This window comes from Chiloscyllium punctatum, chromosome 24 (genome assembly GCF_047496795.1).
Source record: "Chiloscyllium punctatum isolate Juve2018m chromosome 24, sChiPun1.3, whole genome shotgun sequence".
NCBI lineage: Eukaryota > Metazoa > Chordata > Chondrichthyes > Orectolobiformes > Hemiscylliidae > Chiloscyllium > Chiloscyllium punctatum.
Window position 1 is genome coordinate 68,266,038 of NC_092762.1, and position 27,835 is coordinate 68,293,872.

General features: G+C 38.6%; 1 protein-coding gene across 1 annotated transcript; it reads left to right on the forward strand.

Annotated features, from left to right (window-relative positions):
• Window positions 1–30: 30 nt before the first annotated feature.
• tbxa2r (thromboxane A2 receptor) lies at window positions 31–27,835 on the forward strand. The gene is made up of 3 exons (XM_072594090.1): window positions 31–300; window positions 23,056–23,903; window positions 27,479–27,835. The coding sequence occupies exons 2-3, from the start codon at window positions 23,079–23,081 to the stop codon at window positions 27,728–27,730; spliced, it is 1,077 nt and encodes a 358-aa protein (XP_072450191.1). The 5' UTR covers window positions 31–300; window positions 23,056–23,078; the 3' UTR covers window positions 27,731–27,835.

Sequence of the window (27,835 nt, forward strand, 5' to 3'; positions counted from 1 at the left end):
CTTGCTTTGAGTTGTGGGATCTTGCTGTACCCCCTACTCTCACTGGGAAGGACCTCAATTTTCAGGGGGAGGGGGGCGCGGTTAGAGGAATGCAAGGGCAACGATTTCAAAGAAGCTATATAATCTGAGGAATGTTCCTTTGGAATCGTTCCGCCAACCACTGAGCTCATAACATGGAGTGGAAGCTGACGTCTGCAAGTCTGGGGAATTAAACATCCTCTTCAGCTTCCTCGAATGCACAGTCAGTGGGGACAAAGGCTGCAACTCCGAGGGATCGCATCTTCAAACAGTCAGACCAAGGTAAAGTCTTTTGTTTAAGTTAAAAAGCGAAGATGACAGTGGGAAATGTGTTGTTACTGAGACTCCTGGAAGTTGAATGTAGTTGCTAACGGTCACAATAAATTAGGAGCCAGCGAGAGTCGCTTTGTTAAAGTTAAAGTCGCTGGTTAAAGTTCGCCCACATAATGTGCAAACTGGTGTCATTCATATTTGCATTTTTGCTACTCGATCACAAAAACAAAAGCGGCGTGGCCATTAAAGATTAGTCTGGTGGGATGCACTATGAGATGCCACAGTTACTTCATTATAATCGAGGTTGATAGATGTTCGGATTTAGCAGCGAGTTTCATTGTGTTTACAAACAGGGGCATGGAAGGGCGGAGATGCAAGTGGTTTTCCGCGGTTATCTGTCAAGACTGAAGCAGCATTGTCTGTGAAAATGTTTCCTAGAATGACAGGATGCGGGACGGGTACAGATATGTGTGTGCGAGCGCGTGTGTATGTGTATCTATATTGTTATTCCGGAACTATTGAGTTTAGGGCGATACAACGAGCCCCATAGATGCAGCTGACGGGACTAACTAGGCTGAGGTGAGTTCGACATTTCAAGCATCACTCTAATCATTGAAGTGGAAACAAACACTTGGATAGCTTTGCTCATTTATTACGGTCACCGTATGTTATGTTTTCTTTTAATGTGAAACCTAGAATCGTGGGTATTTACAGCACAGAAAGGAATCAGTTGGGCCATTGCGTCATGTCGGCAGAAAATACAATCTTGTCTCTTTCCCACTCCTGGGCCCTTCCCTTGTAGGTTTCCCTGTTCAATTGCACATTCAAGTATGTCTTAAATGTAGAGATCAGTTCCGCTATCCATTTTGAAAATCAATTCTGCATACCAATGGGTTAAAAATAAGGCTGTTTGTCTTCTGGCCCATATTCTAGTGTAAATTAGGAGACAGACATATGAAAGGTACCACTCCATTTGCAGTGTCATCTGAAATCAACTGGGATATAGTCAAACAATTATTTAATTTAGCTTTACTCATGCCAATGTTTATAATAGTCAGGATTGTACCAATGTGATGTGCCTGCTATCTGTCATGGGATCATAACATGATTACAGGACAGAAAGGGCGTCCAGTCCATCAAGTCCATGCCAGCCATGAACTCTATGCCTTTTCTCTGGAACCTTCCAAGTCATTCTTTCACTTTCAAATGTGAATCCAATTCCTTTCTAGAAAAACAGGCTTAACATGCCTCCCCCACCCTTTCAGCAATTGTCTTCAAGATCATAACTATTCATTATTTACATCTTGGCCTTCGGTTCTTAGCCAGAATGGGTCGCTTCAAGTTCTTGACCTTTCTGTCTATGGGAACAGTTTCTTTCTATTCTCTCTGTGTTTACCCCTAATGGTTTTGAGCACCTCTATCAAATCTCCTCACAACGTCTCTAGCTCTAAGGAGAACCACCTCAGCTGATCTGTTCTGCCACACAATTGAAGCCCCTAATCCCTAGAATCATTCCAGTAAATCTTTTCTCCATTGTCTCTTAGCTATTCACATCATTCTTAAAGCGTGGACCCAAGAACACTGTGCACCTACATGGCTGAACAAAAATTTAGAGATGCTCTTAATAATTTTGTTTGCTTTTTTATTGCCTCTGCTTGTAAGACCCAGAATAAGGTGCTTATTTCACCAATTTTTTAACCTACCCTGCCATATTCAATGATCGGTACATACATATACCACCAAGTTTCTTTATTCCATTACTGCATTTATGACTGCACCTTTTATTTTATATTGTCTCTCCTCATTTCCTCTACTGAAAAGTATAATTTTACAGTTCTATGGGTAAAATTTCATCTGCCACATGCTTGCAAGTTTGTCTACGTCCTCACAGTCTATCACAAACATTCTCACAGTTTGCAATATTTTGTGCCATCTACCAATTTTAAAATTGTGCTCTGTATATCAAGCACTAGATCATTAATAGATATCCTGAAATGTAGTTATCCTGGTCCTGACCCCTGAGGAACCTGACTGTGTAATTTTTCCAGTCTGTAAACAACCACCATCAATCCCTTTTTTTGTCTTTTACCAAGTTTCATATTCATCTGCTCCTGTACCTGCTATTCCATATACCACATGCTTTGTGATAAACGAACTTAATAAGTGGCATCTATGAAATGTCTGTTGGATGTCCACACACCACATCAAATTCATTCACATCAACCCTTCCTGTTAGCTCATCAAGAAGATCAATTAGTTAAACACAATTCATTTTCAACATACACATTAATTAAAGTGCAATGGTCCAAGTTAGTGTTAATTTGTCCCCGATTATCATTTCTAAAATCATCCCATAACTGAAGTCAAGCTGACTGACTTATAATTACTAGGTTTATCCGTACATTTTTGTCCTTAACCATTTCTTGAATAAGGGTTTAATACTTGCAATTCTCTAATATTCTGCTTCTAGCCAGTTTGTCCAGGGAGATAGTAAGATTGTGTCCAGCAGCTCAGTAATCTTGACAGGCCAGCCCATTGTGACTTGATGGAACATCTACTTTAAGTCAAATAACCTTTCCAGTGCCTTCCTTTTCTCAATTATTTTAACCCATCCAATGTGTCCAATATTATGCCTGTGACAAGATCTTTTACCTTGGGAGGGCACTTGGTTAGATTCTTAGGTATACCTTCTGCCTGCATGTAAATCATCATCAGACAGCCCATTTACTCTTTGTATGCCCATAGAATACTTTTGAATTCCTTTTTGCTTCTATTCTTATACTCCCATTTCCTTTTTCACTTCCCTCTGAGCATCTTATATTCATCCTGGTTCTAACTTGTCATTCCTGAAGAAGGGCTTATGCCCGAAATGTCGATTCTCCTGTTCCTTGGATGCTGCCTGACCTGCTGCGCTTTTCCAGCAACACATTTTCAGCTCTAACTTGAATTGGGTAATTATCTGAAGTGAAAATAATTTACGTGCCACATGGGAAAACTGAGTAAAAGCTCTTAAAAGGGAGGAAGCATGGACATGATGAGCCAGATAAACCTCGTCTGTGTTGTTATCATTCTATTGTTCTATGCATTATCAACCTGCCAGCTGTCACATGACCTCCTTTCCTGCTGGATCTTTCTTTCCATCTCTTTCATCATCAAGGGAGCTCTGGTTTTGCTTCTCCTACTTCCATCCTTCCCCTACCATTTCTTTGTGGAAAGTATCTAGACTGTATCTAAACAATCTGATGGCAATTGATAACTGATATATTTCAGTAGCTTTAATAAAATGGGATTGGTAAGGAATTAAGTTTGCTACTTTCTGAGTGTCCGAATTTGTTTGAGCTTTCAAGATATACCGTTCTACATGATGGTTCACTGCAGACACAGCAAACAAGTGACAACACTTAAATTATGTGCATTAGAGAGCATAATGGATATTCAAAGCTTTAAGTAAAATGACATCAAAACAACTCAAAACATAGGCACAATGTTTATGTCTCTTGACTAGATGGTCCAAAGTTCAAAGTTTCTAAAATGCAGGTCCCTCAGCATAATTGGCCTTTTCAGGTGTGAATCAGCTTTCAATGTATTTCTAGAAGGTTTTTCACAGTTAAACGTGTTAACATTATATCTCTAGAGTCAAGTAATATGCAAATAATTTTTACTGATTCTTGAATTGTTCCATCAGAATTTGAGGATTACATCTAAACACAAGGACAGTCGCAATGTCCGCACTTGCAGTGAATCAGTTTGTATTTCACTGGCAATTACTGGAAAACTCTGCTGTGGTATTGACTAATCATTGAGTTATTTACAATATAATACAAATTAGATTAAATCAACCATTCTGTTTCTGCAGGGCACAGCAGGTTACTTTTGAAAGGATCATTTAAAAATTTTCTACCTCTTATCAGCTGCCAATCATTTAAAAATTTTCTACCTCTTATCAGCTGCCAACCCACATTGGAAATTTGGTAATTTGCTGCTGTTAGATTTCATGATAATTTAAACCAGTGTGTTCAGCAAATGATTTGTGAACAGACCCAAACTTCCAACATGCGCCAACACTTTGTAGAATCTTGGCTAAAAATTGTGTTATATTAGCTGGGCAAGATGACATGTTAAACTAGAAATCATACAACACCTGGTGAAGGAGCGTCACTCCGAAAGCTACTGTGCTTCCAATTAAACCTGCTGGACTATAACCTGGTGTCGTTTGATTTTTAACTTTGTACACCCCAGTCCAAATCATGGCATCTCCAAATCATGTTAAACTAGTGTAGCAACTTTCAAATGCATTAGTGTGTTATCTATGTAGTGGTAGGAAAGCAAACATGGAAATACTTCTCAAAACAACAGTCACTTCATCTTGAACATTAAATGTGATGATCGTAAGCAATTTCTCATTCTATAAAGAGAGAGTGGTGATTAATTTCTTATTTCACAATCACCAAAAAAACTTATAATAACAAGAAACCAGTCACTGGATGAATAAGTTAATATACTGTCTTCCCCCCTCTGGTATTTGACACCAATTTGAGCTGGTAAGGTCAACATTACAATCTGATTATTGTACAAATCCTGAGATGTGTAAGTACCTGATCTCGAGTGAGCATGGAACCATAATACAACAATAGTGCGAATTTAGGTAGCATCTTTTATGTAGTAAAATGCAGCCAGGCCCTTCACGGAAGCTGGAGGAGATTACAGAGATACAGTGGATGGATTTGAAAACAAGAATGTGAATTTGAAAATTGAACTATTGCTTAACTAGAAGTCAGACTAATGTTGCAAGTGCAAGGATGATGGGTGAACAGGGCAGGGAACAAGTTAGGACATGAGAGGCAGAATTTTGGATGGTGTCAGAGTTATGGAGGGTAGAACATTGGAGGCCAGGAAGAAATGTGTTGGAATAGACAAGTGAAGGTTTCCTTCATAAATGAGCAGAGGCAAGGACAGAACTGGGCACTGTTAGCAAGGTAGAAATACGGATGTATATGTGGAACACTCCAATATAGCACCAAATTGGAAACCATAAGGACGACTGGCAAAGGAAAGAAAATTATTATAACTGGTGAAATAGCATAGTTGAAATTACGCTATGTTACTCAGTACACTATCATTTATCACCAATCCTTTTCTCAAAATGTTGTCTTCCTGCCAGGGGCACTGGTCATCCTATGGCAACTTGCCAAAATAGCTCTTATCCAAATGAGAATCATGATACTAAATATCAGACTAACCAAACACAGACAGCATCACTCAATGCCCTACATGTTTATTTTGAAAAGGGTTGCATGACTATTCAGAGCGCGGAATCAGTAAAAAATTGGAAAAATGCAATAAATCAATATTTCTCTTTTCAAATGGACATTTGTCAGTTAAATGTAAAGACATATTCAGAATGTTCACTGACAATCTGTCTCCATTAGTCATCAGTGAGTTAATATTGAGTGATTTTAACGTGCAATACCTGATGCAAGTCAGGCAAGAGTCAATTAAAATGGAGTGGTGGGCTTACCCAATCCTTTATTGCCCCGATCTGATAGCCTATGATTTAAAATTGTAGGTGCCCAAAGCTGCCAACAATTTGCCTCAAATATGTGCGTTTGGTCATCTAATATATCATTCCCAAATTCCCCAAATTTGGTGGAAGTAGGATTGTAGGTCAGAAGAGATCCAGCCAGGTAAATTACTTTATCTTCTAGAGTTTTGCCTGGACCAGGGAAACAGGACTAATCCTTTGGCCTCTAAGTGGAAACATCAGACCTTTACTTGTGTAATGTGAGCCAATATTTATTGTCCATTCCTAATGCCTTTGAGATGGCAGTGGTGAGCTGCTTTTTTCAACCACCTTAATCTATATGGTTTAGGTATCCACATGTGCTGATGGGGTGAAAACTCCAGGATTGTAACCCATCAGCATTGCAGGACCACTGAAATGCTTCCATGTCAGGGAGTGAACTTGCAGTCAGTGGCATTCCTATGTGACTATTGCCCTTGTTGGTCTCAGAAGTAGAGGTCATGCGTTTTGAAGTCTATGGAGGCAGTGATCTGCTTCAACCAAACCAGCTTTCCTGTCTGTCAATCTAGCTAGTGATTTTGACCAGATTTTGAAGGGAGCGGAGACAGGCCCAGATATAGAAATAGAGCCTGAGAGATGAAATCTCTCTGGACATTGGCATGCCTCATGTTGCTAAGCCCAGGCTATTTGCATGAAATGTGACTGCTCCATAATAAAGTTGGAGATGTGGATTTGGTTATGATTTTTAAAAATTGGCAAACTTTAAGAAGATGTATGTGCATGGACAGCAATTGTTGGAGGTGAATCTTTTTGTGGAATTTCTTCAATGGTTACTGTAACTTCAGGGAAGGTTGGTGGAAATCCCAGTTTTGTGAATAATAGCATTAGTTCTGGAGGCAGAGAATGAGGAACCAGTCAAATTCTTTCCTCCAGATTAAGGAGGATTTTAATCATTCATATAACTCCAAATCATAGTACTTTACTAAATTATTATATATTAAAGTCCACATTACTTCAATCAGTTCTAGAAGCAGCCTAAAATGGAAATTATTGGCAGGAAATGTACAAATTAGATCTAAACACATCTTGAAATAATGGAATATACCTACAAATTATGTCTTTTTGCAGAAATGTTAATAATGCATCATCTTTAAGTACAGGAAGATCAGTTTTTTTTAATGTTATTAATTGAAGTATACCCAGTTGAGAAAACACAGCCAGCCAAATTACTGACTTTAAAAAAGTGAAACTTTCCAGGTCATGATTAATTTTTCAGTAAGGAATTACTTTCTTCTGAAAACAGCAACAAGACTGAAAGTTGTTCAGTCATTTCTCTTCACAATGTTCAGTGTTTCTTTGAGTTATTTTTAACCATCCTGGTTAAACATATTATGATACCTCTCTGAAGCAGGTGGGACAAGAACCTGGCTGTCCTGGCTCACAGGTAGGGACACTGTCATGGCCACTGTGCCCTATGTGACTTTATCTGGAGAATAAAGCATCTTAACAGGTAATAATTGAAGTATTACACATAAAAACAATAGTTTGTGTCTGACTTGTAAATCAGTGCTATTAATTTCATATTTTGTGTTGTTGAGTAGCTATTATCAAACAAATATCATTCCAACACCATTGAATACTGGACATGATATTTAACAGGATTGCAGCAAGTACAATGATGATGGTAATGCTGTGATTTGTTTGAATGAGAAACAGATGGAGCGTGTGTGTTATGAATTACAATGCTTGTATGGTTTCAGGACATAAACCAGTTGACTTGGCTGACATTTTATATTGTTTTGAAATTGAACGCAACTGTCCAAGTTGAATCCAAGTCAATCTTACTGGAGACTATTAACTTGTGTTTCAGCTTTGAGTTCATATTTCACATATCAGTCACGTGAGCTGTTGCTAGGCGAGTTCACTTTTCATGGTTACCCTGCCTGACAAAGTGAACACATTTAAAGGATTTGAAAGGGACTGGCTGTCTGAAAGGAACTGGTTCACTTTTATCAAACTTTTACCTTGAAATAATTTCCAAATGGAGCTTCAGTTGTTCATGAGGTCTTGTTAAACCACATCAGTTTTTTTTTTGTAATTCATCCATCCCATGTTAAAGTCAGGTAGACCTGGTTATATATATATTGTTTCAAATCTTGAAATCTGCCCAAAGAATAGAAACGCAGATAATCTGGGCTGGAACTGTAGCTAGCATGAGAAAAGTTTGGTTTCTCTTTTCTCTTCCGGAGCTTCATTGGTTGGACAGGTGGCAGTTTTGAGAGTCTGAAGTTGGAAACAGGAAAAGGGCTGGAAGGGATGAGAGACATTGGGTGTGTTTAAGTCAATAGTCTATCATCACACCATCAGCAGTTGGTTCAGCATGCTAAATAACCGTTTGACAGAGAGCAAGGAGTTGAGAAGAAGCATAAAACAGGAGCATACCATCATTCTGGATATTGTCAGTGACAAAGGGTGCCATGGATTCTATCACAGCTGATCCTATGATTTGGAGAGTCATCTCTTCCACAGGTCTCAGGTGTCCTTTTCTCTGTCAGCTCTTCCTTGCTCCCTATAGTTACAGAAGACCTTATCTTTCAAAACTTGAAATGGCCTGGTTGATTGTATGGCATTGTGCTTGAGTGATGTGTCAGCCACGGTTCTGCTGTCAGTGGTAGATGGAAGCAGCATGGGCTGTGTGTGTGAGTGAGGCAGTCAGTTTGGGTGAGAGGCACGCATGCTGCTGCTGAATGATGGGATGTGGTGCAAAATGGGAGGTTAGCAGTGAGGTGGGTGTGAGGTCCTTTAAAGATGCACTCAATTGCCTTTACCACCTTTGTGAGATTGTCAAACTTCTTATGCCACTGCTGCTGGATCCCTGGGGCCAGAGCACTTGAATCCACCTTCCTTGGCACCTGCTGCTATTCCCATTGTAGGGGTTTTTTGTGTGCCTCTGGCAAAACTGTGGCTTTTCTTCTCCTGTTGCCTCCATAATTAAGGCCCCTAGATTGTTTCCCTGAATTGAAAAGCCCCCTCGCCTCCCCAGTGCTCCATTTATGCACCTCTTACATGGAGCCAGTGCTACTATAGGCATCCAGCAGCAACTCCCTTACATGGGAGTTTAGCTGCCCTTTAAGAGAGAAAGACTTGTTGCTCAGGTGCTATTGGTTCAAGCTGCTCAGAGCCCTGCTGAGTGGTCAGTCAGCCAGCAGCATAGGCCCCAAGTGGAACCAGACTGCAATCAGCTAAATGAGGAAGCTTATGTGTTGTTTGCCTTTTCGGGAACAGCTGTGGGCAGGTCCTGAATTGGGTCTTGAATGTTTTTAGCCTTTTTTTTTGGTGGTTGCCATTTTAAAAACCTTCTTGAGTTATGAAATAAAAATAATCCCTTCGCTCCTCAGTTGTTGTGTATTTTGAGATTATTTTTCCTGGTTTTAGTTTTGGAATTACAGCATTTTATTGTTGGCTTTAATTTTAGGAAATGGGTATTGTCAGCAAGGCCAGCATTTATTTTCAATTCAGTGGAGTCTTTTTCTTGAACTGCTGCAATCCATGTGATGAAAGTTTTGATAATCCCAAAAAGTATTCCTGTGAATACAGATAACACAGCAAGAGTCACAATATTCTTGTCAAATTAGGCCTTTAAATCAGACACATTGATATACACATGAGACCCCATCGTTTCACTTTGTGCAAGTGTCTGAATTTGAACATGACAAATAATAATAAAACAGAATCTCGTTCAGTTTTTTTGCCGAGTCAAGATTCAGGATGAAAGAAGACTCATCAGTCTCGAAACATTAACTCGGTTTCTCTCTTCATAGAATCTGAAAGACCAGCTGAGTTTTCTTCTGCTATTTTCTGTTTTTAATTCAGGATAGAACCATTGACTAAACCATTGAACCTGAGCTAAGTGGCAGACCAATTTATGCTTTCCATTCATTTTCAGTCTGTTCTGCCTGGCTATCCAGTTCAACTGTGACAGCTCATTCATATGTCAGTAGAACAACATTGTGTGCTTTCATTTAAATGCTGATTGATAATGGCTCGCTAAAATTCTCAGTTTCCATAATTATTTTTATTTTACATCCTGAGTCCCTCTTCCTCAATCTCAATTACTGCTTTCATTTTTCCCAGATATCCTATGCCTACACCTCCCAGAGGTTCTTTGTTTGCCACAACTGACTTTATAATTCTTTTGTAAATAATTGTTTTTCTCCATGCTTTTTCCAAACTTTCACTAACCTACTTTTCTTTTTTTTTCTGAACGGGAGGCCCATAAATGTGTAAACAAATTGGTTCAGTTCTTGAGTATACAGCTTTGAAAATGAGCCAGGAGATTATCATGGTTAAATAAATGTGATTACTCAGTGTTTACGTAAGAACTCTTTTGTATCGTCTTTACCAGAGCTATTTTGCAAGGCATAATACCCACTACTTAAAACAGGGAAGAATATTATGCAAACCCATTAAACGTCCAAGCATTAAAATCGGTACTAATAATTTCTATTTACTTCTGAAGCACTGTTATTAAATATTTGGCATTAAGTTCAATATATTAATTAACCTGTTTTAATTTTTACATCAGTTGTGAATAGATAATCTCTATGTGGTGTTTCCTGAGAGTTAAAATATTTACGTGGCATTTTTTAGCTGCAACTTTCACCACAGTTGTCTAATGTGTACTATTGGATACATTGGATTGCAGACAGAGATGAGAAGGAATTGAAATCCTTGACCCTTCTCTTACTGCCATAACCTCTGCGTCTTTTGAAAAGAAAGAGCTATGTGTTTCTCAACCGCTGAATATCTGGTCTATTTGTCAAACAGCAGAAAGATTTTTGTGGGTTTACATAAAGAGGATGGTGTACTCATCGCAAATATCTAACACTACATCATTACATGATTAGAATTGTTAAGTGTTGTTCTTGACCAATGCAGACTCAATGGCCTTTTTTTATTCTGTAGACCTTCATGACTTATTGACTATCATTCACACAACTACACGCATACGTGTACACGCACATACACACACACACACAAAACCTGTTGAACTGTAACCTGGTGTTGTGTGATTTTTAGTGTTATGTAGAATATACAGTTAAAGAGAATAGTTTGTTTTTCCAAGTTATGAACAAAAGTATAGTTTGTAATTCACATGATTTGCTCCTTTGGAAAAGTATCCAAATGGAAAAGACGGTTTTTATGTAGTATGTAGTTTAATAATAGTTATGTAGTTTAATAATCAAAACCATGTGCCACACTTGATGCAGGATTCTCTTGAAGAGATGGACTTCCTGCAAGTCATGAAGTTATTTACATGCAATGTTTTTACCAGAAGTTCAGTTTGATTTATTGACTGATTTGAAGCTTATAACACTGTTACAATTTCCATCTCTTCAAACACGGTGTGCAGTTGTGTCTAACATTGTTGTAATTTGCATATTTTACACTCATGATTTATGAAATAAATAAGGAGAACACCATGGCTGCTATGCAACATGCTTTCTCACTGTTCCTCTTTCCATATATCCAGAATGATAGCCACAATTGAGATTATTGTTTGCAGGCAGTCATTTAGCAAACATTTATTGCACATACACCACGTGGCTTTAGGACGGTCACCATCTTGGTTCCTGAACAGCCATTCGATTCAGGAGATACTATTTTGGATGGTTGATAAGTAGTGACACTTCTAAGTTGGCATGTGTCCTTTTATCCTCTTAGGACAATGAGGCAGATTATTGAACATATTCAAGGGGCGGCTAGATAGAGCATTTGAGGCGAATGGGACCAAAGGTTACAGGGAGAAAGCAGGATTAGGCTATTGAGTTAGATGATCAACTGTGATTGTGATGAATGGTGGAGCAAGCTCGAAGGGCCGAATGGCCTCCTCCTGCTCCTATCCTCTACATTTCTATGTTTCTATGAATCCATCATGTGATCCTCAGCAGTTATCTTTTGCAAGCTATCATTATTCATTTTAAAATGAAAAGTCAGTTCCAAAGCTACATTAGTGAGTACAGTTCATGTTTAAAATGTTATGGATATGACTTCCCTTACTGAGCATGACAGGATAATTTATTTTTCTTTTCTAATGGTGCCCCTTCCATAAATGGAAACAAGTAATTTCTTTTGGTTAAATGCTATGGGGCTAGGGAGCATCAAATCCACTAACTGGATTAGAAATAATTATGTTGATATTTGATATCTAGCCTCTTAGTTTTGTATCACAGTCCATTTAAAATAAGATAATATGATTGGCATTGTGCCTTAACAGAGTTCAAAGTCAACAAAATAAAACAACATGGTTATAAAAGCTTGTATCAAGTATACAAATTATCTCCTGAGATTGTACAACGATGTAATACATCCACATAATTCAATACTTCTGTATATAAACAAAGCATTGCTATTTGATGATATCATGTTCTTAGAGACCCTCTGTCTCTCTAGTTTTCAGTTTCAAGTTTTTTTTGGACTTCCACAAAAATATTAAGTCATTTCAAACTACTTCATTTCTGTTAAGTGCAGGAAAGTTTTTTAAAAAGGCATATTCAAACCCTTTAACATTCATGCTATCCCCTATGGAGAAATTTGTACTTTTTTAAATCTCTTGGCAATAACAGGGGTGTAACTTTTGAGGACAGATTTAAAAAGTTGCTAAAGGTAGCACTGAAATCCTGCTTGAAGAAGAGAGTTCCATAGTGTTCAGGCAGAATGGCTGATGTGTTTAGCTTGTTGGTTTTGTTACCGTTGGTAGAATGAAAGTCAGGCCGTACATAGCATTGCAGAGTCATTGGGGTTTGTGCTGAGACACAGAATTGAAAATGATCACAGTGGTGGCATGGGAGAAATCAAGGTTAATTTGACTGTAAGGGCAAGAAAAGCAACACAATGGCATTGGGGAACAAGAACAGAAGGGTGTAAGGATCAGAGGTAGAGAGGTATGAGACATGGTGAAGAAAGAAAGAAAGTCTTCTATTTAAATGCCTGTAGTGCCTTGCCAAGCCAGATAATATCATTAGATTTTATAACCACTTAGGTATTTTTGAAGTGCATTCACTGTTGTAAGAAATGCAGCTAATTTGTGCACAGCAACCTCCCACAAACTGAAGACAGAGGAGGTACTGTTCTTAGCTACCAAGATAGCTTGGTAGCAAAAAGCACAATTCTATTACTAGGTGAGCATAATTACTAGGAGTATCAGTAGTAGTACTGAATACAGCTGCCTGCCCCCTGTGAAGATTATGTACAACTACTCGCCTCCACCCAAGGACATAGCCATAATTTTTCTTTTCTTTATTTATTCATGGAATGAAGGCATCACTGGTCAAGCCAGTATTTAGTGCTCATCACTAACTGCCCTTTGAGAAGATGTTGGTGAGCGATCTTTTTGAACACAGCTGTCATGCTATTTCAGAGTCAGCCACCTTATCATGGCTCTGGAGAAACCTTTTGATTAGAATAATCCAATAGTCTCATGATCACTATCACTTGCAATCATTTTTTATTCCAGATGTTTTGAATGGAATTTATATCCTCCAACTGCTATGATGGCATTTGAACTCAGCTCCAGATCCTTAATTCAGTGATGGCATCAGTCTGTCGGAAATGAACGACTGTGCTCTGAATAGATTTTGTGCAAACTAATGGTCCTTAAGGAGATAATGCTCATTGAGCTCCACCCATTTTGCAGGTGTCACGCCAAGTCCATGGGTAGAGACAAGTAATTGCACACTTAACCTTCACATGAGGCAGCTGTGTTCAGTACTGCTCCTGATACTCATGGTAATTATGCCTGCCTAGTAATGAAGTTGTAATTATTGCTATAGGCAATAAACTATTCTGGTAACTAAGATCATTGCCTTCTCCGTCAAGATTGTACACCAGCATATCTTCTACCACTAATCATTACATGGGGCTGTAGGATCGATAGCAGCAAACTGATTTCGATAACTTTGACACCAATATACTTTGATATAGAGTCATAGAGTCATAGAGATGTACAGCATGGAAACAGACCCTTTGGTCCAACCCGTCCATGCCAACCAGACATCCCAACCCAATCTAGTCTCACCTGCCAGCACCCGGCCCATATCCCTCAAACCCTTCCTATTCATATACCCATCCAAATGCCCCTTAAATGTTTCAATTGTACCAGCCTCCACCACATCCTCTGGCAGCTCATTCCATATGCGTACCACCCTCTGCGTGAAAAAGTTGCCCCTTAGGTCTCTTTTATATCTTTCCCCTCTCACCCTAAACCTATGCCCTCTAGTTCTGGACTCCCGGACCCCAGGGAAAAGACTTTGTCTATTTATCCCATCCATGCCTCTCATAATTTTGTAAACCTATAAAAAGTGACTAATACCACAAATTGACAGCAATGGCAATCAGGATAATAGCACGTGGTGATCTACAGTGGACATTGTTGTTGTGAACCTAAAATTTCAATGATGAAAGGTATCTAGAAGATTCAGAAGATAAAAACACATTTTCAATAAAAGTAAATATACTATTTTATGAGCATATGGCTTAAAGAAAACATAAACAGCAGCTTAAACACAGTGACTAACAGTGACAGACTGTAGCAGCCATAGAAGCAACTACAAGGCAAGCTCAGCACTTCATCATTAAAGTTGGTTGGGGAGATGCAGAGAGAGTGAATGTTTAAGTTGAGAGAGACGTCAATGAATATGTACATTTGTGCGAGATGCTATCAATGCTATGGTGTAATGCTGATCTGTACTCTTGTGAACAAGTGAAGGGCAATGTATCACATGCCTGACCTGTGCCTTGAACATGGTAGACAGGTTTTGGGGAGTTCAGAATCTACTGACTCCAGGATGCTGATCATCAGCAATTCAACAATGGTAAATGCCTTTGACTACCAAGTGGAACTGTTTAGAGATTTTTCTGTTGGAGATAGTTATTGAGTGGTATGAATGTTATTTCAACCATATTTTCCCATCCTGAGTGTTATCCTGGTCCATGCAGGCCATGGATATTTCATGAGCTGAGGAATTACATTTGCAACTGAATACAGTGCAATCATCAGCAAATATTCTAAGTTTGGATTCAAATTGGATGGTAACTAATAGGACCTTAAGTTCAGAGGAACACCTGCAGCAACAATCTTGGGTCTGGGTTGATTGACGTTCAGCAATGACAATCATTCTTTCCTTGTGAAAGGTATGACTGTGACTATTGAAGAATTTCTGCCTGATTCTTGTGGAATTTAGTTTTGTATGAGCATCTTGATACCACACCCAGTCAAATGCTGCTCCATTTTGGACTGTATTGAGGTCTTGAGCAAGTGGTCACAGTAGAATCTAAACTGAGCCATTGTTCAGTGGAAGACTGAGACTTGCCTGATTAGATTTGTCATTTTTATTTATTTGTGGGCAGGATGTACTCAGACAATTTTCCACATTGTCAGGTAGATGTCAGTGTTGTAGCTTTACTGGAGAAGGCTACTACTGGAGCAAAGGCGACAAGACTACAGCCAGAAGTTTGTTTGCACTCATTGCCTTTGTTGCATTTGGCATACTGTGAAGATCAAAATATAACCTCAACCCAATATATTTCAGTTAACACAAGTTTATTTCTCATCAGCCTCTGCTGAGCTCTCCACTCTCGCTCTCGCCGAATTATAAGCTTTCATAGATTTTTTACTCAGCCCATTTGCATAAGACCGTTAGACATAAGAGTGGAAATAAGGCCATTCAGCCCATCAATCCACTCCGTCATTTAATCATGGCTGATGGGCATTTCAGCTCCACTTACCCAAACTCTCCCTGAAGCCTTTAATTCCTTGCGAGATCAAGAATTTATCAATCTCTGCCTTGAAGAAATTTAGCATCCTGGCCTCCACTGCACTCCATGGCAATGAATTCCACCACTCTCTAGCTTTAGAAATGTCTCCTCATTTCCATTCTAAATTGACCCCTTCTAAGTTTAAGGCTGTGCCCACGGGTCCTAGTCTCCCCGTGTAATGGAAACAACTTCCCAGCGTCCACCCTTTCTAAGCCATGCATTATCTTGTACGTTTCTATTAGATCTCCACTCAACCTTTTAAACTCTAATGAATACAATCCCAGGATCCTCAGCTGTTCATCATACGTTGGGCCTACCATTCCAGGGATCATCCGTGTGAATCTCCACTGGACACACTCCAGTGTCAGTGTGCCCTGCCTGAGGTGTGGGGCCCAAAATTGGACACAATATTCTTAATGGGGCCTAACTGGAGCTTTATAAAGTCTCAGAAGCACATCACTGCTTTTATATTCCAACCTTCTTGAAATAAATTACAGCATTACATTCACTTTCTTAATCATGGGCTCAACCTGCATGTTTACCTTTAGAGAATCCTGGATTAGTACTCCCAGATCCCTTTGTACCTTGGCTTTATGAACTTTCTCACCGTTTAGAAAATAGTATATGCCTGTATTCTTTTTTCGAAAGTGCAAGACCTCACATTTGCTCACGTTGAATTTCATCAGCCATTTCCTGGCCACTCTCCTAAACTGTCTAAATCTTTCTGCACCCTCCCCACCTCCTCAGTACTACCTGCCTGTCCACCTAACTTTATATCATCAACAAACTTCGCCAGAATGCCCCTGTCCCTTCATCCAGATCATTAATATGTGAAGTGAACAGCTGTGGCCCCAACATTGAACCCTCCACTTGCAACTGGCTGCCATTCCAAAAAAAGAACCTTTTATCTCAACTCTCTGCCTTCTGTCAGACAGCCAATCCTCAATCCATGCTAGTAGCTCACCTCAAACACCATGGGCCCTCACCTTACTTAGCAGTCTCCTGTGAGGCACCTTATCAAAGTCCTTTTGGAAGTCTATACAGATAACATTCACTGGGTTTCCCTGGTCTAAACTACTTGTTAACTCTTCAAAAGAATTCTAACAGGTTTGTCAGGCATGACCTTCCCTTACTAACTCCATGTTGACTTGTTCTAATCTGACCCTGCACTTCCAAGAATTTAGAAATCCCATCCTTAACGATGGATTCTAGAATTTTACCAACAACAGAGATTAGGCTAATCAACCATATTTTCCATCTTTTGTCTTGATCCTTTCATGAACAAGGAATTACAACAATGATTTTCTAATTATCTGGGACTTTGCCTGACTCCAGTGATCTTTGAAAGATAACAACCAATGCCTCCACACCTCCACGATTTCCTCAGCCACCTCCATTAGAACTCTAGGATGTAGCTCCTCGGGGCCAGGAGATTTATCAATTTTTCGACCTTTTAGCTTTTCTGACACTTTCTCTTTTGTAATGGCTACCATACTCAACTCTGCCCCCTGACTCTCCTTAATTGTTAGGATATTACTCATGTCTTCCACTGTGAAGACTGAAACAAAGTACTTATTAAATTCTTCAGTTATTTCCTTATCTCCCATCCCTAGCTTTCCAGCATCAATTTGGAGCAGCCCAATCTCTACTTTTGCCACTCGTTTGTTTCTTATATATTGAAAGAAACTTTTACTATCATTTCTAATGTTACTGTCAAGCCTACCTTCATATTTGATCCTCTCCTTCCTTAAAAGTTAAGATAAAATATCCAAAAAATGATGGGCTTCTGTCCCATGTCACAACAAGGTCTTTGATAAGAGTGAAAGGCAGAAAGACTAATTTCAGCTGGGAGTTTCATACATCATACAGCTGCACAATTTAACATGGCTGGATGCACCCACCTACAGTTATGCCTCCAGATCTCATACACACACATGATCAAGACATGCTACTACAACTGCTGAACACTGCAATTTCTAACAGCAGTGTTGCAATGTCCACCAAGTGGACATCCACCCACCCCCATGGATTATCTCCCAAACTGCATACATATTTTGTGTGTTTTCCCTTTACAAAATGCACAAGGACAGGGGTGAAAATATTAGTTTTAACTCTACTACTAGGTGCTATTGGGATAGGATATTTTCATATGTCATTGCCTGGGTTCAAAAAAATAGTGTACTGTAGAGGTCACAGTCAAAGAACTGTCCTAGTCCTCTAGTCACCCCTGTGTTGTAGATGAAGACACTGTCTGATTCTCGAGTTCTCAAAATCAGCGAGCTAACAACCAGCCAAGCTCAATCCAACTCAGCCTTGAAATTGTGACCATGATTGTTTACTCAATCAAACATTCAGTCACACAATGTTTTCTTAGCGCAAACACTCTAAAGCTATCTTTTACCCCTATGTTCCCAATGCTCAGTGTGGCATGTCTGCCCCACTTCACAGCACACTGGGCCATTTCTTGCTCTCATGTAGAATGAAAGAAATTGACTGAAATGTGGCTGAAGTGATGGTGGGAACCACTGGAGGAGGTTAAAATTGACCATGTACCTTTTGGACAGGAGTTGTTGGAAATGATAAGGCTATTCTGACTTACACTTCCTTTAAGTCCATATTTCGTTTCTTCACTTGTCCTATTACTGTCCTGTTTTGCCTTGCACTAGTATCCCTTTTGTCATCTAGTCTTTCTTGCCTTCCACTATATCAACGACGTTGTTATGACCATGGGACGGAAGCCCATCGTTTTTTTTGGATATTTTTAACTTGTAATTCCAAACTATATTTTTTTTTAAAAAGAGGCTGATACAGCCAAAAATGGCTATGAATATAAATTACATGGCTCTGAAGAGAGAAGCATCATGGAATATCCCACCTACAGATGCAATGGAAACTTCAAAAACATAACATTTCAAAGGTTGGGAGGGAAAAGACTAGACTTGACTATAGTATCTTGCCTACAAAGATAATAAGGAGTGAATAAGCTGCTGCTCAACTGTAAGCTATACCCCACCCCCCACCCCTGCCGTGGATTATCTTCCAAACTGTGCACATATTTTGGGTGTTTTCCCTTTAGAAAATGCACAAGGACCAGTGTTAAAATATTGGTTTAAACACTACTACCAGGTGCTATTGGGATAGGATATTTTCATGTGTCATTGCCTGAGTTCAAACAATTAGTGTTCTGTGGAGGTCACAGTCAAAGGGCTGTCCTAATCCTCTAGTCACCCCTGTGTTGTAGGTAAAGACGATGTCTGATTCTTGAGTTCTCCAAATCAGCAAGCTAACAGCCAGACAAAGGAAAACAGCACAACAGAAGGCTTCTCTTTCACTCTGAATGCTGCAATTCGATCGCAGTCAAAAGGAATCAGAATTAGAGAATCTGAGCCAATCTAAAAATCTAAGGAGTGTGAAACTAACTGAAACCAACTAACTACCAATGCCAACATTACTAGTAACCTCCTCTACTATGGCCACAACTATCTGGTCATTGAAAATGATGCCAATATACTGATCAGTATATCTTTTTTAAAATGTTTATTCTTTTGGACTCAACTCATATCTAATCTGCGTGTACATACATTGTGACTAATCATTATTATCCTTAGCAATTAATTAACTCATGCTTTGTTAAAATGAGAGCCTGTTTGGGTTGAAGGCTTTTGAAACACAAGTCCACGGGGATCTGGGAGAAAGGAATCTACAAGGCAAAGGTTCCATTTTTTAACTAATCAAGTCAGTTCATATGCCATCTGGAACATATTTAGGAACCTTGCATGGGGTCTGGGCATAACACTGTTTTGTTCTTCTCTTTTTGTCCTTTCTCTACTTTGTAATTGCTGTTTTTCCAGTCCTGGTGAAACACTAGTTATGTTTCTGTTTCTGTAAATGCTGTCTGGCTTTCTGTGTATTTACAGCATTTTTTGTTTCATTTTCTTTTAAATGTCCAGCCTTTACATTATTTTACTTTTGCAAGATATTGCCAAATAATGATACCCTACACCTTTTAAAGTGTGGTGGCGTACCTTAACTTCAGTAAGAGTGATGGCATCATTTTGAACTGAATATTGACAATATTGATGACATGTTAAAATATCTTTAAAATTTTATCTTAAAATGATAAAGCACAATTACTTTTAACATTTGGTTCAATCGATCACTCCCAAGCTCCAATGCAAGCTACATTACATCACAAATATGAATGTTAGGAATCAGTCATTATCCCCACTGCCACTGGTCCACATTTGATTTAAAGTTTTCAGCCTTACCTTCATATCACCCATTGCCTCATTCAACCTTCCTTCCAATTTCCACCAGCCTTGCATCTCTTCCCACACCATTCATGTATTCATCTTTTTGCCTGCATGTTCATACAGCCTGGAAGATGGTTATTCACCTTGTCTGCCCTTTGCTAACTCTTGAAAGAGCTATCCAATTAGTCTCACTCCCTTGATCTTTCCCTTTGGTCCTTCAATTTATTTCAGTTCAATTATAAAGTCAATACACTTTGAAGGATAACATTGATCTGCTACCACTACCTTTTGAAGCACTACTTTCCAAATCATAACATTATTCAAGGTTTCCTAGCCTTCACTTTCCTCATCCTAGCCTCTTGGGAATTGCCTCTCTGAATTTATTCAAGTTTTTACTTCCAATTGACCTTTGAAAGTTTTCTTCAAGGTAAATCTTTCTGGTTAAGCTTTCAACCATTTGACATTTACCTTCATACATTGAACATTACTGTTTTTGACTGTTGTGTACAAAATGTAAGTTACATTTTGGTATATTTAGGTTAGAGGTGCTAAATAAGCTCAAGTATTGTTGTTCCACACAATTTCCAGTACATATGCAACAGTGTATAAATATATCCATTTGGAATAAACATGATCAACCAAAATGAAAATTTAAGTATGATTCTTAAAAATCTTCATTTTTAATATGATTCTAAATTTAAAAGGCAGGAGACTTGTATAGGATTAAGGATGTTTCATTTTGCTTTCAGAAATAATGTGATACTTAAACTTTTAAAATTTCTGCCTCTTATTAGAGACCAGTTTAAGCTGTCATGAAGTATGTGAAATATGCATCATTGTCACTGTGAGATAAGATAAATATTTGCAATTTAAGTAAAAAAGTGAGAGAGCTCTGGCCATTCTTAGGAGAAGCAATATTTGTCCTGTTTCATTGCTGGTCATAATCTCATGACCTCAGTTATTTCTTTTGCCATGTATCTGATGGAAAATGTCATTCATAATATTTTGATGATATCAGAAATTTTGTATACAAAACATATCTCTACAATATACATGTGTTAATGTCAGACATATTCATGGTCCGAGGTTGCTAACACTGTGAAATATATCAAGCAATCAAACTTACATTATGCTTTATAAAAGATATGATTCAAATATGTTGAGATTATTGTGCTAATAGCAAGTGAGAAAAGTATTAATGTTGGCTATGACTATGTGGAATAAATAATAAAAATGGAAATAAATACATGTTAACCTGTTAGATAGTTGACAATATCCTATTCAGATGGAGTTGCATAATTTGTAAGTTATTTTTCAATGGAGTATAAATGGTCATTTATTTTGTTTAAAATCAGCATGGATTAATTCCACTCCATGCAACAAGCACAATAATATTGAGTGGCTTGTCTTCTCTGTCATGCCTTAAACTATCATTCATTATTTCCTCATAGTTGACATCAATGCATGATTTATAATTTAGTTATCGAGCAGGAATATAGAGACTTGATTACTTTTTTAGCCAGTACATGAGGCAAGAGAATTTAAAGAAAGATGATAAATGGAAAAGTAATTTAAAATACTTTTTTTAAGAATTGCACTCCAACCTCCCTATCACAATTACCCCCACCTGATCCACCTATCACCTTCCCACCTACCTTCCCCCCAACCCCCCCCCCCCCCCCCCCCCCCCCCCCCGCCCGCCACCCCAGCCCGATTCCATGTCCTATTTATCTCTCATACCCTTTACTCCTCCACATTCCTGATGAAGGGCTTATGCTAGAAACATCTACTCTCCCACTCCTCGGATGCTGCCTGACCTGCTGTGCTTTTCCAGCACTACCCTTTTTGACTCTGACTCTCCAGCATCTGCAGTCCTCACTTTCTCCTCATTAAAATTAATAGTTTGCCTTTCCAAGTGAGAAGATATATTTGCAGTTTCTTTGTTTAGACTGCCTGGTGTATTGGGGCAAAATTGGTACAACCTTCTATTATCTTCATCTTAGTGATGAAAAATTATGGATTTTTATAATTTTGGAATCATTTTCAAAATAGTTGGAGGATGGTGATTCCTTTCAGAAGTGTATTATATGTCTGTTTCTAAACTGTAACTAAAATTTAAATGGGAAGAAAAAAGAAAGTTGACACTTTTCTCGGGTTTTATGTCGAATAACTGACTAGAATAATTGAATTCTGAAGAATGTCATTGTGCTTGGTTGTTCAGATATCTCCCAATATCTTTTTGCAGTTCAGCCTAAATACTATATTGCATAGTTTATTTAGACTTTGAAAGAAATAAATGAAAATTTCTTAGAAGTTTGTGATTGATAAGCTGCAACTTGTCTTCCAAAATCAGTTTCTAAATTTTTTTTACCCTTAGGACATTTACATTCTCTTGTCAGGCAATTGGCAATTTTTAATTTCTATTTCAAGATGCTAAGGTGGAACTAGGAATGAATACTGTAAACTTTACTGTAATTCAGAAAACATGAATTGCCTAAGCTGGAACCAAATGTAAATTGGATGTTATGAGGTTCTGAGTTAGCAGGTTGAACTGAGTCATTGTGTCAGCAATCTAGGTTTGATTCCAGACTTGGGTGACTGCGTGGAGTTTGCAAGTCGTCCTTGTGTTTGTGTGGGTTTTTGTCCAGGTGTTCTGTTTACCTCCCACAGTTCAAAGATGTGCAGGTTAGGTGGATTGGCCATGCTAAATTGTCCATTGTGTCCAGGGATGTGTAGTTTACATGGATTAAGCATGGGAAATGCAGGGTTGAGTCTGGGTGGGTTTGCGTGGTCTTGATGTACCAAATGGCCCACTTCCAGACTGGAGGGATTCTATGATTCCAATGTAACAATTACTTTGTAGAGGAGAATAATAAAAATGCATCTTGCCTAAAATAGTATCACTGTTTGTGCCATTCACGATATTTAAAAGATTTTTCAACCTTACTAACAATAATTGTCCTCTTAGCTTATCTGTATTCTGGTCCAAATTAAACATTATAATCCCACATTAGAAAATAATATCAAGAGACATAATATTTCCATTGTTTTACGTACATAATTTTATAACAGTTTGGAGTGAGACGCTTTTGGCAAATTGGAGATTTGTTAGAATTGTTATCAGTGAAGGCATCTTATATTTACATATGCTAACTTTGGTTTCTTGTTTTGTAGGGTTCCTAAAATTAAATCAACCAATGCACAGTTCCAAGAAACTAAACCGAACCTTAAACATCATGAATGAAACCACTGTGATGCCAACTATGTGCCATTTTACGAGGCTGAGCCAGAACAGTTCTAATAGCACACATGCTTCCCCTTGGTTCTCAACCGCGTTTGCAGCTGTCGGACTTATGTCGAACCTGATTGCTTTTGTGGTGCTAATTAGTGCATACAGAAAAGCACAAAGCAGATCAAGATCCTCCTTTTTGATTTTCCTATGTGGCTTGGTTGTGACAGATTTTTTAGGTCTTGCTACAACTGCATCTATAGTTGTTACTTATCATCATTTGGATTTCAAGTGGGATGAAGTTGATCCTCAGTGTCACCTTTGCCGATTTTTGGGATTTTCAATGGTGTTCTTTGGACTCAGCCCTCTGTTGCTTGGGGCAACCATGGCAGTAGAACGGTTTTTAGGAATAAACAAGCCATTTTTACGTTCTACCAATTCCTCAAAACGACGTGCTTGGTGTACTGTGTTTATTATTTGGCTATTTTCTTGTTGTATTGCACTGCTTCCCATTTGTGGACTTGGACATTACACACACCAATGGCCGAATTCCTGGTGTTTCTTTAACATGACAAACAGTCCAGGCGATGTTGGATTTTCGATATTGTTTTCTAGTGTGGGATTGCTGTCTCTGGCAATATCTGTTTTTTTGAATACAATCAGTGTGGTAACACTGTTCAAAGTTTGCTTCAATCGATTAAGCGTTGAAAGGAGCAGAGACTATGAAGTGGAGATGATGGTACAACTGTTGGGTATAATGGTTATTGCAACAGTCTGCTGGGCACCATTGTTAGTAAGTACGAATTCATTCAAATTCTGTTTTAACATCGTTAATCACTAAATAGCTTGCTAACTGACCTTTCAAATACCACATACAAGTTAGTAATAGAAGGGCCCATTGGTGAAGCACAGGTAAATGTGATGGACCACATATTTCAGCTACTCAGATTAAGTATTAACTTCACTGTGTAGTTCTTTAGCCCTGGTTATTCTTTCCCTTGTGTTTTTTTCCATCAGATTTTTGATGTGTTTAAAATGTGAGTTTATGAGGGTGGAAGCTTCATCTTGCTATCTAACTGGACACAGTTAACTAAGTGAAAGGAACCAATTCTGATACTCATGGAAATAGTGAAATACAAGCCTGATGTCCAATAGTTTAAGAATATAAACCGAAAGAAATGTGGATGCTGTAAATCAGAAACAAAAACAGAAATTGCAGGAAAAGCTCAGCAGTTTGGCAACATATGTGGAGAGAAATCAGGGTTAATGCTTCGGGTCCAGTTCTGAGAAAGGGTCACTGGACCCAAAGCATTAACTCTGATTTATCTCCACAGATATTGCCAGATCAGCTGAGCTTTTCCAGCAATTTCTGCTTTGCTTCAGAATATCATTGAGTTTGCACTCACAAACCTGAGATTTTATTTTCCAATGTTCCTTGCTAATCCAGACATATTATCAAAGCTCTTCAAAATATAATTGCAGAAATATGGGGGCATAATTCTTGTTGCTAACTTGTGGCTGTCTAAATTTGCTCTGTGTTATCAATGTTTCTGGCATACCATTTACCACAATGAATCTAAACTCGGAATGACACCGCTGCAAGATTTTGAACTAAAGCCAGGAAAGAAGGAATTATATAACTTTTCATAATCTCAAGACATCACAAAGTACTTCACAACTAATGAAGTACCCTAGAAATTTCCTGACTGTTACAATCTAGGGGAATGGTGCAACCAATTTGTACACAACTTCCTTGAACAGCAATGAGGGAGCAGACAATCTAATTTTTGGTCATATTGTCAATAGATAAATAATGGCAGAACATTGGGTGCAATCCTTGTTATACTATGAATAGTGCTAATACATTATATTTACCTCAGAGAACTACATAGCTGTGATTTAATGTCTCTTTTGCAGAAGGCAACATCCCTAAAAGTACGGCAATCCCTCAATACTCCAATGAAGTGTGAGCTAGGATAATTGAAATAACTGCACAGAGACTGGTATCCCATCACCAAGTCATTCTTTATTCACAGGTGGATTGTACATGGGCTGTGACCAGCCAGCTCAAAGCCAGTCCCTAGACCGAGAAGATCTTCTGAATAATTAGCCCAAATTAACAACTCCAATCAAGGATCTCATAGTCAGCGAGATCAACCTGGTCCTGGTTCCAATCCTACAATAATAAACTCCTATTCTCAGCTCTCATTACCACTTATTCAGCTTCTCTTCTGTCCTGGCCTATTATGAATATATCAATAATCCCCTCATCTTCCTATTCTTTTCATATCTCTCTCTCTCTCTGGGCTCCATCTCCAATTAACCTTTACCACCATTACCGCCACTACCCTCAGCCCAACACACCCTTAACACAACTTCGTCTTCACCTTTTCCTACCTGCTTTCTGTTCTGATGAAGAGTCACTGAACTTGAAATATCAACTCTGCCAAATTTGCTGAGTTTCACCAATAATATTTGTTTCAGTGTTAGCCAGAATTGTGCACGCAAATCTCTGAAATGGAGATAAGAATCCAGACTTAGCTCCTCTACTTATTGAGATGTAACCAAATGATGGCATGGCAACACTTGTAGAGTGCTTTTGGTCCATCTAAAATGTCTTCCTAAATCAATATCAACTGTTAACGAACCATGAATCTCATTGCTGTTTGTGGAGTTTTGCTTTTCACAAAAATAGGTTGCTTTGCGTGCACTCAAAGAATCATTGCACTTCAAACAGATCACTGCCCGTGAACCATATTCAGGCATTTCCACATGATCTGATAAGCAGTGAATGAACCTAAGTTATTCGAATTAACTCTAGTGAGCACTTATTATGTTTTGCCAGTCAAAGCTAATGGGATTACAAGGTAGTTTATTGTCTGGTTTCATAATGTGGTCTATTCCATTTGTTTTATGTAACAATGCCTGTCTTGATAAAAATAAAAATTGAACTGAGATTATGAAAAATATTCAAGGAATTGAAAATTATATGAATTATGAAGTTCTGTAAATTAATATTATTTGACACTATTCAAAGAGAGTATTATATATGAAAGGATGCAAATATTAATAACAATAGATTAGATTCCCTACAGTGTGGAAACAGGTCACTGGCCCAACAAGTCCACACCAACCCTATGAAGAGTAACCCACCCAAACCCATTCATCTCTGACTAATGCACCAACACTATGGGCAATTTAGCATGGCCAATTCACTAACCTGCGCAGTTTTGGATTGTGGGAGGAATTGTGCAGAGCCTGAAGGAAGCCCATGCAGACACGGGGAGAATGGGTAAACTCCACACAGGCAGTCGCCTGAGTTGGGAATGGAACCCAGGTCCCTGTCACTGTGAGGCAGCAATGCTAACCACTGAACCACCATGCATAAACTATTATAAAGTCTCCTCTATAAGACCATAAGATGTCGGAGCAGATGTAGGCTATTCAGCCCATCAGGTCTGCTTTGTCATTCAATGAAATCATGGCTGAATTGTCCCTACCTTATCCTTATAAATCTTGATTCCTTTATTGATTAAAAATCTGTCCATCTCAGCCTTGAATATACTCAATGAGCCAACCTTGATAGCTCTCTGTGACAAAGAAATCACAGCTTCATTGAAGGGTAAAGTTGCCATAGTCCGACTGGACTGTAGGGTTGCTCTCTCATTTGAGAAATACAGCTGGTGGTGGTTTAACCTGAGGTTCACGGCACCTCGGATGAAGGGAGAGGTTGAGATGGACATAGTAACCTTAGCCAGGGCAGGAATTGAACCCCACTCTTTTGCACTGCTCACCAATCATCCAAGCTAACTGACCCCGATGACACATTCACTATCTTCTGAGAGTAAAAAATTTCTCTTCATCTCAACCTCTTCTTCTGAGTTTATGTCCGATGATCCTAGAACCTCTCACAAGAGTATTCACCCTGTCAAGACCCCTCACAATCTTATATGTTACAAATATCAATGAGTATAGGCCCAAACTACTCAATCTCCTCTCATAAAAAAATCCCTCCATACTTGGGGTCAACCTAGTGAACTGTCATCAATGCCATGTAATCGTTCCTTAGATAAGACTAAAACTGTTCACAAACATTTTGGTGTGGTCTAACTAGTCCCTTTTTTGGTGTTAGCAGGAATTCCCTATTTTTATACTCCACTTCCTTTGAAATAAAGGCCAAAAATCCATTGTCTGTTACCCACTGAACGTATCTGTTAGCTTTTTGTGATTGTGTCTGTTCTGTGTCTCATGTTGCATTATTGAAGTGCATTTACTGTTTTCATGTAGTCAAGCTACATTTGCAACAAATATAAAGTCAATGAAAATTTAAATTCAAAAGAAAATGACACTTTTTGTTGATTTTCACAGGTACTTATCCTCAAGAAAGCTTTTACAGATACACCAAATGGCTTAACCCTGAAAAAAATTCTAGTTACTTGCATTCGAATTGCTACTTGGAACCAGATCCTCGACCCTTGGGTTTATATATTATTCAGAAGGTCCGTTTTGAGGAGATTCAGCCCAAGTCTTCGAGCAAGGCCTTCAATCTCATCATTATATCCATCTGTAAATGCATCATATACTCGAAGATTTACACAAGCGTCAATGACAACCACATAGTCTGTTATTGCAGCTGAATTCAGCAGAGGTGCCACCACATTAGACTGATTTGTACTTAACTATAAATGTGTATTTTAGATTACATTAAAGCATACTTCATCTAAA